The sequence below is a fragment of the Protopterus annectens genome, chromosome 2.part0, assembly GCF_019279795.1.
Source record: "Protopterus annectens isolate FY-2018-M chromosome 2.part0, PAN1.0, whole genome shotgun sequence".
Classification (NCBI taxonomy): Eukaryota; Metazoa; Chordata; order Ceratodontiformes; family Protopteridae; genus Protopterus; species Protopterus annectens.
In genome coordinates, this window is record NC_056728.1 from 1,967,693,759 (window position 1) to 1,967,708,679 (window position 14,921).

The window sequence follows — 14,921 nt, forward strand, 5'->3', positions numbered from 1 at the left end:
TTGAATACAGATGAGACCTTTTAAAAGGTGTCTTACCCACAGAAAGCTGGATCAGGAGTTGGAATGTACCACTCTAAGCCCCCTCAAGAACTGCTCTAAACTAAACAGAAGCAGGTGGCTTTCAGTTACTTGGACAAAGAGAGCAGTGGCCAGTTTCCTAGAAACCAGGGACTGTAAAGGAGCAGAGGTCTCTGTTTCCCCATGAATCGCTGGTCCCCCCCCGGCGTCAGCTAGCTGCACCAGTATAGCCTTGGTGGATGTGCTCTCGTCTGTGGATGGTGCGGCATCCTTACAGGTAGACGCGACCTCCACAAAAGTGGATCCGGAACATGGTCCTGAAACCAAGCCTACGTCGGCCAAAGGCTGGGAGTAGGGCGGATGAGGCTCAGCCGAAGTCCGTAAAGTTCTGGCCTTTTTCTTAGGCAGTTCTGGGGGAACGTTGGCAGGACCTTTCATTCCAAGTGCAAGACGCTTCAGGCGTTGGTTCTCAAGATACAAAATTTAACACGTGCAACTGGCTACGCAGAGTTTTCGGTAATAACGCCTGGCAAATCGGGCAGGCCTTATAGTCATGAGCTCTACCCTAAACAGAACACTTGTCGTGGGCATCCTTATGAGGGATCTGGTGTCCACACTGCCACTTTCCCTTGCTGGATGACATTAACAAGCAATGTTCCAGTAAGAAAGGACTGAAAAAAGGTTCCCCAACTGGGTACTTACCTCAAAAACAATCTCAACGTCAGCTGTAGCAGGAACACCTGGCGTACAAATGCTGGCTGAAAAGTTCTGAGGGCTGGTGCGTGCTGACATCACTTTTATGGCCCACATTCCTCTGCCTTGCCTGATGCACCAGAGAGGGACTGAAAGCTTTTGAATACTGGCAGTACGTACGTGAGAATGAAGGGAAAAACCCATATGTAAAATACTGCAACATGGGAATATGAGGACATCAGGAGATTGCCTCAAGATATGCACCTCCGCCTCCACCAGCTAGAACAGATGGCAACTTTTAAGAGGCCAGGCAGAAAATTTAACTTCCTATATAAAAACTGCAGAAGGATAACTGTCTTGGCAGCAAGGAATTTTACAAATTAAAGAAAATTTCATAATTTCAGTGCTCACTTCATTCCCTGAAAGACATCTTGTCACATTTTCTTATGCATAAAGCTTCCTAACAAATTCAGGAAAATGTTTACTGAATGGAGAAAGTACAGTTGTGTACACTTACCATAAATGTAGATGTTCGAGTGTATTCACTGTTGCAGTCATTACATTTGGGTAATCTGCTGGCAGGTTGCCCTCAGTCGGTCTGAACAACAAAGTCTTGGGTCCTGCGTCGGTTGCTGTCTCCTCTTCCATGAGGACAGGTTGTCATGGGTATAAAACATGCAGCAGACGCCATTTTAATTAGTTTTTCTTGCCCTAGATGTCAGGTGCCCCCTGAATGAGGAGCAAATATATATATAAAACTATAAACATATAAATGCACTTTTAGAGAACATAAAATTTACCTTCAACTAAAAGCAAACACAACACAAAGGCTTTTGAGTATAGTGAAGAAAAGGTATAGAAAGGGGGCTGGCGGGTGGGTAATCCAGACTGCAACAGTGAATACACTAGAACATCTACATTTATGGTATGTGTACACAACTGTACTATGTTCTTCGTGTTTCACTGTTGCAGTCATTACATTTGGGTAGAATCCCAAAGCTATGGATGGGAGGATGGAACTAAACAGCATTAGGAGCAGCTATAAGGCCCTGCAGGACTGCAGTGGCAAACCCTGCCATGGATTTAGAGAAGAGAGGTAAATAACGCTTTGTGAACGTATGAACTGAGCTCCAAGTAGCATCTTCCAGAATGTCTCTGGTAGGGACCCCTCTGAGAAAAGCTGCTGAAGTAGAGGCAGCCCTGGTGGAATGGGATCTGATCCCCTTGGGCACAGGTTTACCATGGTGCAAGTAGCAGAAAAGAATGCAATGGCTTATCCATTTAGAAATAGTCTGCTTTGATATAGCCTTCCCCTCTGATCCTGCAGCAAATGCTACCAGTAGTTGCTCAGACTTTCTTAGAGATTTTGTCCTGTTTAAGTAGAATCTTAGTTGTCTGTGTACATCCAATGAATGCAGAATTCGCTCCCTCTTGTTCTGCGGATTTGGGAAAAAAGTTGGCAGGTGAATGGTCTGGTTAAGAGCCACGCTGGATACCACCTTAGGCATAAAAGAAGGATTGGTCCTGAGGGCCACCCTGTCCGGGTAAAAAATAATGAAAGGCTCCACTGCCATGAGAGCCTGTAGTTCTGAAATCCTTCTAGCTGAAGTGATTGCCAAAAGAAAAGCTGTCTTCCAAGAAATAAATTTTATATCTGCAGTAGCTGCTGGTTCAAAAGGAGGCAGAGTGAGTTTTTCCAGCACAAAATTGAGGTCCCATGCAGGAGTTGGTGATCTTCTGAGAGGCCTTAAATTTTTGGCCCCTCAGATACTGTTTTAGCAGTAGGTGAGAAAAGAGGGGAGGCTCTGTGTTGTATTGAGCCAAGATGGCAGAGGAATGGATTTTTATTGAAGAAAAAGGTAGGCTCTTGTCAAGCATCTCAGTTAAGTGTTGTAAAATCTGAGGAATATTGGGCTTTGCTGTGTGTATTCCTTGTGCTTGGTTCCAAGCACAGAATTTCTTCCATTTATCAGCATAAGATTTTCTAGTACTAGGCCTTCTGGCTTCCAAAATGACATCCATCACAAGTTTACTGAGAGATGTGGTTTGAATAATTAGTTGATTAGCCATGCTGCAAGATTCAGAGTTTGGAGCAGAGTGTGCAGAATTTGATAGTTCTGCTGAGATAATAGATGAGGTGTCTGAGGCAAGTACCACGGAGGAAGGTGTGACATATTCCTTAGAGGCAGGTACCAGTATTGGCGAGGCCAGTCTGGAGCAATTAGAATCATTTTTGGTTTTTCCTGACTTTTAGTAAGACCTTGGAGAGAAGAGGCAAAGGGGGAAAGGCATAGACTGAATTGGCAAAGTATGGAAATGAAATCTGTACCCCTGGGATATTATGTTTAATACCCACTTGTCCTGGGTAATTAACAGCCAGTTTTGAGCATGAAGTGCTAGTTTTCTCCCCAAGGAGGCTGCCAGAAGATAACTGCTTGGAGATGGTAGAGGAAAGTCATTAAGACTGCTTACTGTAAGGTTGTGCTTTACCACCTCCAGATTTGGAGGTGGAGGCACCCCACTGCTTTGACCTTAAGATCCCTGTGACTGATATCTGGAGCCTTTTGTGCATCTGTGTTTGCCCTGAGTGGCTCTGTTGGACACAGGAAAGGACCAATTCTTAGTAGGCCAGAGCCTACTGAACGTGGGTGGCTGCACTTGCAAGAAATCTTTTACAGTTTGCATAGACTTAGCTTTGTCTTCCATTTTCTTTAAAACCTCTTCTGCCTTATTAAATAACAGACTATCACGCTATAAAGGGGCATCCAACAGTTTAGCTTTAACATGATCAGGCAGATTTTGCTCCTTGAGACAGGCATGCCTTCTTATAACAGACCCAGTTACGGCGGCCCTGCAAGAGGCCTCCAAGGAATCAAAACCACATTGCAAAGTATGCTTTCCAACTTGTTCTGCTGAATGCAATAAATCCTGTAACTCTATTTTCCACACAATCAGAAATCAACATCATTTTCTGTTTCAGTAAGCCCATAACATGCTGTTTATATTTAAGCATATGAAACTGGCAGTTTAAAGCCCTGACTGCCAAGGTTGCAGATGTATAAACCTTCTTACCCCATCTATCCAGCACCCTGGAATCTCTATCAGAAGGGGTAGGATTTTTGGCTGTAGAAACCTTAACACCCTTGGGACCCTGAGAAATAGTCTCAGGATCAGCAGCAGGATTTTTGAAAAGAAATTTGTGGGAGTCAGGAGCCCTGTAACATCTGTCTGGCTTACTAGGAGCCGGAGGCAGGGAATCAGGAGCCAGGCTTGATTCCGAGAACACATCAACAATGTCTAACACAGGAGGTATTGCCAAAGGCCTATGCTGAGGAAGAAGAAAATCCCTAAGCCTCTTTATTGATTCAGAGAAGTCCTGACTCTCCCAGTGAAAATATTCCCTTAAAGTATGCAAAGTCTCTCCAAAAGAGTAATCCTCAGGAGGAAATGCAGATGGGATGTGGATTCCTCTGCATTAGAATCCTCATAAGGGGAATAGAAAATTCCTGATCAGAAGAAATGGAAACCTGATCTGAAGATTTATAATCAGTACCTTGCCTAGGCCTTTTAGCAAGGGGGGAGGGGGGATTGGGAACCCCTGATCAAGGTAATTAAATCCTCAGCCATTTTGATCATTTGTATTTTAGGCAAAGGGGCCTGAGCACGTGGCTCATGCGTCGGTTTTTTAGACATAGAAGTCATTTTTGACCTTGTTTTTGTTGATGGCATTGGTTTAATAAAAAAATGTTGAGGCCTGAAAACACCCCCAGAAGCCGGTGCCTGCTCAGCGGCTCCGGACCCATCCAAGGGAGAGACATCCGCGGGTTCAATATTTTGTGAATCTCGCAGCATACTGGACTCCGAATGGGTCTCAGTAGAGGCCTGCGACTCAAAAGCGGGTATCAGGGGCTGTGAAAACACCTGAGTACCAGCAATGGATTAGGACAAGCTTCGTCGGTTTTGGACCTCGACTGTCTGTCTCCTTTTCCTTGCGTTTTTTGTGAACTCCGGTAGTCTGATTGCTAACAGACGACATTTCAGGGTAGTTAAATCTTGAACCAAAATATTTAGAAGCAAAAATATACAGACGCTTAGTGCGTTGGTTAAATTTTGCACAAATGTGATCATGGCCCAGGCAAGGAATACAACACAAATGAAAATCCTTACGAGGTATTTGCTTCACACAAGTAATGCAATTATTAACTTTTACTGACATCGGTAAGGAGCAAGAAAAAGTTTCCCCAACGGGGTACTTAGCTTTAGTTTGAAGACTTTGGTTCTGAAGCTCAAACAAAAATTTCAGGAGTCGGCCAACAGGCACATGCGAACGGCTTCTGCTTTGGGCACAGCGCAGCAAGAAAGACGGATTAAAATGGCGTCGGCTGCATGTTTTATACCCCTGACGTCATGGAAGAGGAGACAGCAACTGACGCAGGACCAAAGACTGTTATTCAGGCCAACTGAGGGCAACCTGCCAGCAGATCACCCAAATGTAATGACTGCAACAGTGAAACACGAAGAACATCAGTGTAAATGCTCTTTAAACTTTAAAAAAATTCACAATTTCTGTTTTAATCATATCTGATAGTTTAGAAAAAGTGGTTACTTTAACCTAGTTAAATTTACTACAAACATGTTAAAAGCAACCATCAACATAGCTATGGTTTATTCTTGAAAGCCACATTTACATTTGTCTGTTCTTTATGAATAGTAGCTTAAAAAATGATTTTTTCATGCCTCCTGTTTTCAGCTCTGCAGTTTTATAAAAAATAATGCTGTTAAGACAATTCAAGTGCCTGTGGCTCTTTTAAGGAGGACAAGATGGGAAATAGTATACATTGACCAGTTACACCCCCCAAACAGCCATATAACTAAACTTCTGAAGCTGAAAGGGTGGAACCCACTTTAACTGCCTCAGGGGCTCTAGGGAGTCCCACAAGAGGGGGAGCAGGAGACTGTAAAAAGGAGAATTGGCTTCAGGTTTGATGAGTCTCACCAAGCCTGAACAAGTCATGCCTCTAGAAAGGAAGACTCCAAACATGTGGATGGCTGAATCAGCTTTCCATAAACCTCCAGCTACCTGCAAAAAGCCATCCAAATTGAAAGGAAAGAATAGTTGTGTACAATCATACCACAACCATAGATATCCTCTTCCATGTTGCAGTAATTCCAAACCCTTGGGTTTTCCTCTCTTGTTACCTGAACATTCGGCCAGTATACAAAAAATTATAGTCACTGCAGGGTATGTGGGACATCTGACGTTGGCTAAGGTAATGTGAGCCATAAAAGTGACGTCTGCATGTACCAGACCTCCAAACTGAGTGCCCCAGTTGGACCCCAGTCCTAGTATAACTGCACAAGTCTAGTGCTATCCAAGAAGGGTCAGTTTAGCGGAAGAAGGGGGAAGGAAGGAGTACTAAAACATGGAAGAGGACATCTATGGTTACGGTAAGATTTTACAAAACTATTCTATGTCCTTCTATTCTCAAGTTGCAGTATTCCAAATCCTTGGGCGAGTGCCAAAGCTCAACGGGAAGAATAGGGTGGAGGCTTGGACCTATTTTCTATGAATCCATGAAGGATTGCCCTGGCAAATCCGGCCCTGGATTTGGAATTGTGATCCAATTTATAATGTCTGGTAAAGGTGTGGACAGAGGCCCATATAGTTGCTTCTAAAATGGTGGCAGTGTCCAGTCCTTTAAAGAAAGATCCAGATGAAGCCATAGCACTAGTGGAGTGTACTTTAATTTTAGACTCTTAAGGATTTCCCATGGTATGCATAGAAGGAAATTGCCCTGGAATTCCAGGCAGAAACTGTCTGCTTTTGTCACCACTTTCCCCAGAGCCCTGGCATGAAATGTGAGAGAGCCAGGTACTCTGTAGTACCTTGTCTGGTTTCCTAGGGGCAGGGGTAAAGACTGGACTCCATAAAGACATCATCACAACTTCCAGGACTGGTGGTATTGCTAAAGGCCTGTGTTGTGACAAGTCTAGAAATTCTCAGAGTCTCTTTTTGGACTGAGGATAGTCTTGGCATTCCCAGTGGAAATACTCTCTGGAAGTATATAAGGTTTCACCAAAAGAAAAATCCTCTGGAGGAGAGGCAGAGGGAATGGATGCCTTCGCATCAGAATCCTCATAAGCAGATAATGGCATGTCTTCATAATTAGAAACATCAGAGTCACTGGACTCTTGGTCTGTTAAAGCTGCTGGGAACTGGTCCCTTCTTCTCTTAGCAGGGGAAGGCTGACTTCCCCTAATCCACATAAGGTCTTCTGCCATTCTAAACATTTTATTTTGTGGCAAGGGAGCAGGTGCATGCACTTTGGTTGTCGGTTTTCTAGGCATAGTGAGTACTCTTGGCCTTAAAAACTTGGTAGTTTTAGACAGAACTGAAGTAGTGTGTCTAACATCGGTAGTACAAAGAACTTCCTCAGAAGACTGTGCCTACTCAGCGGCTCCGGACCCATCCAAGATAGAGACATCTGCTGGTTCCATAGTTGAAGAGTTTCCTGGCATACTGGACTCTGTGACCGGGTCTCGGTAGAGGCCTGAATATCCACTGAAGCGGGCATCAGGGGCTGCGAAAGCACCTCACAGAGTACCAGCAAACTGGCAACGAGCTTAACGGAAGCATCGGCACCTTTGAACCTGTGCGGTCTCTGTCTTTATCCTTACATTTTTTCGGAATATCGGTAGTCGGATGGCTTACTGAAGCCATTTCGGAATACGGAGATAGAGAACAAAAGTAGTTAGCGACAATAAGGGCCCGAAGATGAATGGTTCGGGCATTGAACAAGGCAGAAAACCGACTGCGAGGTACTCTGTGGTCTGGGCCTAGACAGGTGACGCAGTAAGAATGAAAATCTCAGTGTGGTATTTGCTTTCCACAGGTAAGACAATTTAACTTTTTCTGACATCAGTTAGAGCAAGAAAAAAGGATCCCCAAGGGGTGTTTAGCTTTAGAAGACTTGAAAGTTTTTTTTCAGTAATGGCAGGTAGTCACAGACTACCTGCCCTGCCCTGAAACAGAGGCTTCTGGGCCGGAGTGTGAGCTGGCCTGGAAGGGGTGTGTTGCTTCCTGGCACTCTTTCTACGCCTGGAAGGTGGGGGGGGGGAGCAGTGTGTTTCCTTATGAACTGAGGTTTTGAGGGGTAATTCCTGTGGAACTTGGGGATAGAAGAAACAAACAGGTGCTTTGGGTCTTGTAACTCCTTCCCCTTCTGTTGCAGAACTTTGAAAAACTCTGCCACCTTTGCTCCAAAGAGGGCAGAGTTATCCAGAGGAGTGTCCAATAATTTTGCCCTAATATCATCAGGTAAGAACTGTAACCTTAGCCAGAAATATCTTCTCAGGACTGAGGCAGATGCAGCAGATCTGACAGAAGCTTCAGGTGCATCACAGCTGCACCTAATGGAATGTCTAGTGACCTGAGAAGACAGGGATACAGGGCTGGATATCTGCGCCTTGGCAGGAGAGTCTGGGATCTCATTCAGAAGCTTAGTGGCTTGTCCTAAAAGGGCAAGGACACATTTAGACATACGGGTTTAACAGATTACTGCCCTGAATGCCAAGGTATAAAACTTTTTTCCAAGGTGCTCCATGACCTTGCTGTCTATATGTGGGGAGAACTGAAGTGGATGGAAGGAGCTTTGAGGCCTTATCATCAGAAACTGATATAGTGCCAGGGTCCGCTGCAGGGCACTTAAGGAATATGGCCCCTCAGGGACCTTGTAAAACCTGTCAGCCTTTTGAAAAGCAGGGGTCCGAGAGTCAGGATTAACAGATGCTGCATTAAATGCATCCAGAAAAGCTGGCAAGATTAGGGGTATAGCTGAAGGAGCAGAGGTGTCCATCTGCAGAAGTTCAAAGTATCTTTTCTGAGCTTCTGTCATCTCAGGAGTCCCACCTGAAATACTCCCTCATTTTGGAAATGGTCTCCTCAAAGGTAGGATCCTCACCTGGAGAATGTTTCTGAAAAATCTTCCTCTAGGGAGGCATAACCAAAGGGAAATGGTAACTGGGAGAGCCCCTCTGAAGAAAAAGAATCAGAGGAGTCCGCCGCTTCAGCTTGAGAAGTATCCAAGGACTGAGGCCTAGTGCTTATCACAGGAGTAGCCACTGGGGAGGATGAGGGCATAGCAGGCCTCAGAGCCATAACAACATTGAAAAGACTCTGAGAAAAGGCCTGCCAGTCTGCCTAGCTCTTTGCAGTTGAAGAAACCTGCTTTGTTTTTTTTTTTCTTTTTCTTTTTGCCTTCTGCTCTAGGGTCTGCAGCTTCCCCAACGGTACCCGCTGTACCCATATCGGTGGCAACCACTCATTTCTCCAAGCTAACATCAGCCACAAGAGGGATGGACAGGCGGAGGAGGTGCAGCAATGGATTCAGGCCTAGCAACTTTGGCTTTTTTCGTTGGTGGCTCAACGAGCTGACCAGACGGCCCCCTCTATAACTAAAGCTAAGCGCTTAAGGCGCTGATTTTCCAGGTAAATGTTCAAAGCGTGCAGACAGCTGCACAAGTGTTTTAGAAAAGAGGCCTGGCAGGTCATGTGTAGACCCTAAACAAAAAAGGCAAAGTTCGTGAGAATCTTTATGAGGATCTGATGAGCACCTACACTTTTCCTTCCTGGAAGACATGAACCTATACAGGCATACAGTGACTTAAAAGAACAAATGTCCCCAACGGGGTACTTATCTTTGAAAAGACGATCCAACGACCAGTACAGCAGGAACAGCAGAGATTTGACTGGTGGCAGTGAAGTTCTGAGGTCTGGTACATGCAGACTTCACTTTTATGGCCCACTTACCCTTAGCGAATATCAGACTGTCCATATACTCTGCAGTGACTACAAGCTTTTGTATACTGGCCAGATGATCAGGTAGAAAGAGGGAAAACCCAAGGGTTTTGAATACTGCAACAAGAAAAAAGGACATCTAAGCAGCAAAGGCCATCCAAGCCTCACAGCACCCTAAACCTCATATTCAGACCCTTGACTTTTCCAGGAGGGGATTCAAGCATTGACACCTGGTCAAATGAAAACTCCGCTCAGGAGAGAAAGTCTGGGTGTTTGGGTTTCTGCAGCCAGAGCAGAGCAGCTTCACAGAAGTACCACCACTGAAATCGATTCCCGCCACACCAGAAAATCTAGGAACTGGCAGCCAAAACAGATCACAAGCAAGATCCACTCCCATCAAGTTACTGCCAGCAGTGGAGCACTTGGACAGCTCTGAGGGACTACAACCAACAAACACGACCTATCACCCCCATGGGATACTTCAAGTAGAATCCCAGGGAATACATAACTCTCCCTGCTTGGCAGTGAAACACAGTGGTCATGGGCCAAGGAGAGTGAGTTATGCCTCTTGTCTTCCCATGAGAGGAACTGATTCGACCCCCCAGGATACAGGAGAGAAGCGAGGAAAGGGCATTGTAAACTTTGAAAAGTGCTGTACCATGTCTTCCTCCTTTATTTCCAGAAATGGATGAAAATCAGATGTCCCTCCCCGCCCACGTAGAAAACGAGCTACCACGTGGGCTGGAAACTTAGAAAGACCTTAAGAGTCCTTCACAGCTGAGGCAGTAGCAAACAGGACAGTATTAACTCTGTACCAAAGGAGTCTAGAAAGAAAAGGACTTTTCTCAAATGGCAAAGAACCTACAAAAAGAACACTGAATCTGAATGTTGAAATTTTATCTTAAATTTAGTAATCTTTAAAAATCTGTTCAAGCTACATAGGTCTAAGATTGTCTTTTTTTGTTTGTTTTATTTCTCCTACGGTAAACCGCGAAAGTAATTTCTGTCAGGGGCACATCCCTTTTTCCAAAACTAGAAAGTCTGAACAAAATCCATTTTTCTGTTGCTCAGACAGTAATGTCTAGAGTTCTGCAATGTAAAAGTAGAGCCAAAGAAGGGAGAAAAGGCCGTGAATTCTATTTAGTTGCCTTCCTTTATCATTTGCAAGCAGTTGGAAACTGTTTTGAAGGACAGCCTCTCTCCCAAAATGTGTGGAAAGTGGGGGTGGTTGTGGGGTTGGAAAGAGCTAGAAAGGAGTCTGAGGTGGAGAGGAAGGGGCAGTAGAAGTTAAAAAAAAATTAATTCCTGCATGTGCACAAGCACATAAAAACTCAAAATAATTTTGGTCATTACCAGCTCTTTATCTGGGGTGCCAGTTCTTAAATTTAGTAATCTTTAAAAATCTGTTCAAGCTACATAGGTCTAAGATTGTCTTTTTTTTTAAAAATTTAAGTAACTGAAATTACAAATAAGCAAATTTATGCAGTGAGGAATTTATGAAAATGCTCAAGGAAGCCAGGGCAAGTGCCTTCCCAGAAGGGTGAAGAACTGTACGTCAATGCATACAAAAGCTGCTCATACTGGAGTAAGAATCTCTTTGTACTGGAGCTTTTCCACACGTGTTGTAGCAGCAACAGACATTGGTATAACAATGTTGTTAATGTCGAAGGAACTTTCTCCCCTCCGTCGCCTTACCTGTTTGTCAGCAAAAAAAAAAAAAGTTAATTTCCACTGGTCCGATTTCAAAAGAACGTAAATCTGGTTCATCTAAATATAGCACATTAATGTAAATCTCAAAACACATCTCGAATGAGTATTTTTCGGGAAAGATCCAAGTTAGCTGTACTGACACAGTTCCCCTACTTTTTAAAGAACTAGGACTACCTAACAAAATATGCACTCACGTTAAGGTGATCTGTGAAAAGGCTATCTACAAGTAAACAAGTACTGGAATTTCTTCTGATATCACTATCTCAATACAATTCTGAAAGTTTTCCAGCTACAGTATGCAGGTATGAGCTCAGTTTGATCTGCAATTTTTCCTGCTGTTAGCACAGTTCAGACCATGACATAAGCATTACAGCATTAAGACGTCTTCTGCATTTAGTGTCTACAGACTTAACCACACCATTCCTGCAGCTAAGACCACAACCCGGGGCCCATACCAACAATCTGCACAGAAAGGGAGGTGCATGCAATGTAAACTGTTAAACTACCAAACCTTAAACCAGCCATCACCTGTAGTACAAAAGAATAGTTGTGCAAAGTCCTACCATAACCATGTATGTCCATCTCTTTTATGCTGCAGTATTCTTTACATATGGGTTGTATTCCACCCAACAACCAGATGTCCAGCCTGTATACAAAAGCTTAAAGCCATTATCTGTACGTGGGACATCGCACAAAGGCACAGATAACACTGTCCAAAAAATGGACGTCTGTATGTACAATCTTCAGAATAAGTTAGCCCCATGAGGAAAGGAAATCCAAAGGGAGCCTAAACAGTAGTCACCCTAGGAAAGAACAAGCTGTAGGGGGAAGGCAGGTGGGAAAGAATACTGTAACACAGAAGAGGAGGACATCTATGGTTATGGTAAGACTTTACAGAACTATTCTATGTCCTTCTATTCAATGTTGCAGTATTCATAAACTATGGGAGAGTGCAAAAGCTCCAAGGGAACACAGGGAGGAGGAGGAAACAAAGGAAGACTAAGCAGCATCATTTTCCACAAATTCATGTGGAAGTGCCCTGGCAAATCCTGCCCTGGATCTGGAGATAGCGTCCAACTTGTAATGCTTTGTGTAAACGTATGAACAGATGACCAGGTGGCAGCTTCCAAAATGGAGTTCGCATTTAGGCCTTTGAAGAAAGTGCCTGAGGAGGCAACTGATCTGGTGGAATGGGCCTTAACGCAAGTTAAGGATTTCCCATGACAATCATAACAGAACACAATAGCCTATAGAGATAGATGTATATATAGCTTGTTTATTAACGGGTAAACCCAGAATCCTGGAATGAAAGGACACAAAGTTGATCAGACTTCTGTCAAAGTAAAAATCCGAGTTATCTATGTACATCTAAGGAATGCAGAATCCTCTCTTTAAGGTAGTGAAGTGAAGGGAAGAAAGTAGGTAAACTGGATGGACTGATTAAGAGACCGCTCATTCACCACTTTAGGCATAAAGGATGGATTAGTTCTCAGACACACTGTCCTTATTGCAAACCAAAAAGTGGGGTGAAGCCATCAATGCCTGAATTTCATAGACCCTCCTAGCAGAGGCTAAGCCTACTGGGAGTACAGTTTTCCATGTGCAAAACTTTAGAGAGTTGGAGGCCACTGGCTCAAAAGAGGCCAGAATAAGCTTCTCTAACACACAGTTAAGATCCGAAGGAGGAGGAACTGGTTTCCTGGGAGGTTTCATGTGTAGGACGCCTTTAAGAAAAGGCTTAACCTCTAGCCTGGAAGCTAAGGGGGGAATTAATGGCAGGCAAGCAAATGAGACTTAACAGTGGACTTTGAGGAATAAGAAAGGCAACTGTTAAGCAACTCACCCAGCTAAGAAAGCACTAAATAAATATCCTCTTCCTTTTTTGGCACCAAATAGAAAATCTTGGAAATGTAAGATTTTCTAGTATTGAGTTTCCTGGTCTCCTGCAAAACCCGAAGCACGTCCTTATAAAATAGGTGCCTAAATCAAAGGTTGATCACCCACATGGTTATTTGCAGACATGACAGATGTGGGTGAATCAAGGATTCCTTGTCCTGACTGAGTAGGTCCACCTGGTGAGGTAACTTGTAGTGATGACCCTTGGCTAACTGCAGAAGAGTGAACCAGTCTTGGCAAAAAAGGGGGTCATTAAAAAGATTTTTGTTTTTTCCTGTAGAATTTTCAACAGGACTTTCTGAATTAAAAGGAAGGGGGGAATGCATAAACAAACATCCCTTTCCATGAAAAGGATACAGCGTCCACCTTCCAAGCCTGAGGGTGAGGGACCCTGGCACAAAGAAATTTCTCTGTTCAAAGGGGAGGCAAAGAGGTCCATTTCTGGAGTACACCATGGGTGAACTAGGTCCAGGAACACATCCCTGTGAAGCATCCATTTGTGGGATTGTGTCAAAGATCTGCTTAATATGTCTGCCACCAAGTTCTAGGCAGAGGGGAAGTACACAGTATGCAGTGTCACTTTGTACTGAACCACCAATTCCCATGCTTTGATGCCTAGGTGACAAAGTGCAGTTGTGTACACTTACCACAAATGTAGATGTTATTCACTGTTGCAGTCATCACATTTGGGTTATCTGCTTGCAGTAGCCCTCAGTCAGCCTGATTACCAAAGTCTTGCGTCCTGTGTCGGTTGCTGTCTATTCTTCTGTGACATAGGGGGTATAAAATATGCAGCAGACACCATTACATCAGTTTTTCTTGCCCCAGATGTCAGGTGCCCCCTTAATGGGAAGCAATTAAATATATAAAAATACAAGGTTATACCTCCAACAAAAAAGCAAATACACCAAAAAGCTTTTAAACATAGTAAAGGAGAATAGAGGTATAGCCAAAAGAAGTCAGGGGGGCCAGAGGGAGGGTAACCAGGACTGCAACAGTGAATACACTCGAACATCTACATTTATGGTAAGTGTACACAATTGTACTATGTTCTTCATGTTTCACTGTTGCAGTCATCACATTTGGGTAGATTCCCAAAGCTAAGGATGGGAGGAGGCATTTAGATAGCATTAGGACCAGCTATAAGGCCCTGCAAGACTGCAGTGGCAAAGCCAGCTCTGGACTTAGAGAAAATTGGCAAATGATAATGCTTGGTGAAAGTATGTACAGAACTCCAGGTAGCAGCTTCTAGGATGTCGCTGGTACGGATGCCTCTGAGAAAGGCTATAGAGGTAGATGCAGCCCTGGTTGAATGGGATCTGATCCCCTGTGGGATAGGTTTTCTATGGTGCTTATAGCAGAAATGAATACAATGGGCTATCCATTTAGAAATGGTTTGCTTTGCAATAGCCTTCCCTTCTGCCCCTGCAGCAAATGCCACCAGCAGTTCAGATTTCCTTTGAGGTTTAATCCTGTCCAAGTAAAATCTACGTTGTCTGTGCACATCTAAGGAGTGCAGTATCCGTTCCCCTTTGTTATGTGGATTAGGAAAGAAGGTTGGCAAATGAATGGACTGATTAAGAGCCACACTGGATACCACCTTGGGCATGAAGGAGGGATTGGTTCTGAGGGACACCCTGTCCACATGAAAGATGATGAAAGGCTCCACTGCCATAAGAGCCTGTAATTCAGATACCCTTCTTGCAGCAGTGACTGCTAAAAGGAAGGCTGTTTTCCAAGAAAAGAATTTTAAATCTGCACTTGCAGCTGGCTCGAGAGGAGGAAAAGAGTTTCTCCAATACAAAGT

General features: G+C 44.0%; 1 protein-coding gene across 1 annotated transcript in view; it reads right to left on the reverse strand.

Moving 5' to 3' along the window:
• Positions 1-14,921, reverse strand: part of KANSL1 (KAT8 regulatory NSL complex subunit 1) — a 1,638,220-nt gene that overhangs the window by 190,615 nt on the left and 1,432,684 nt on the right. Inside the window, exon 11 of the mRNA XM_044060463.1 lies at positions 11,090-11,203. Coding sequence (XP_043916398.1) covers positions 11,090-11,203 — 114 coding nt within the window. The remainder of the gene's footprint in view (positions 1-11,089; positions 11,204-14,921) is intronic.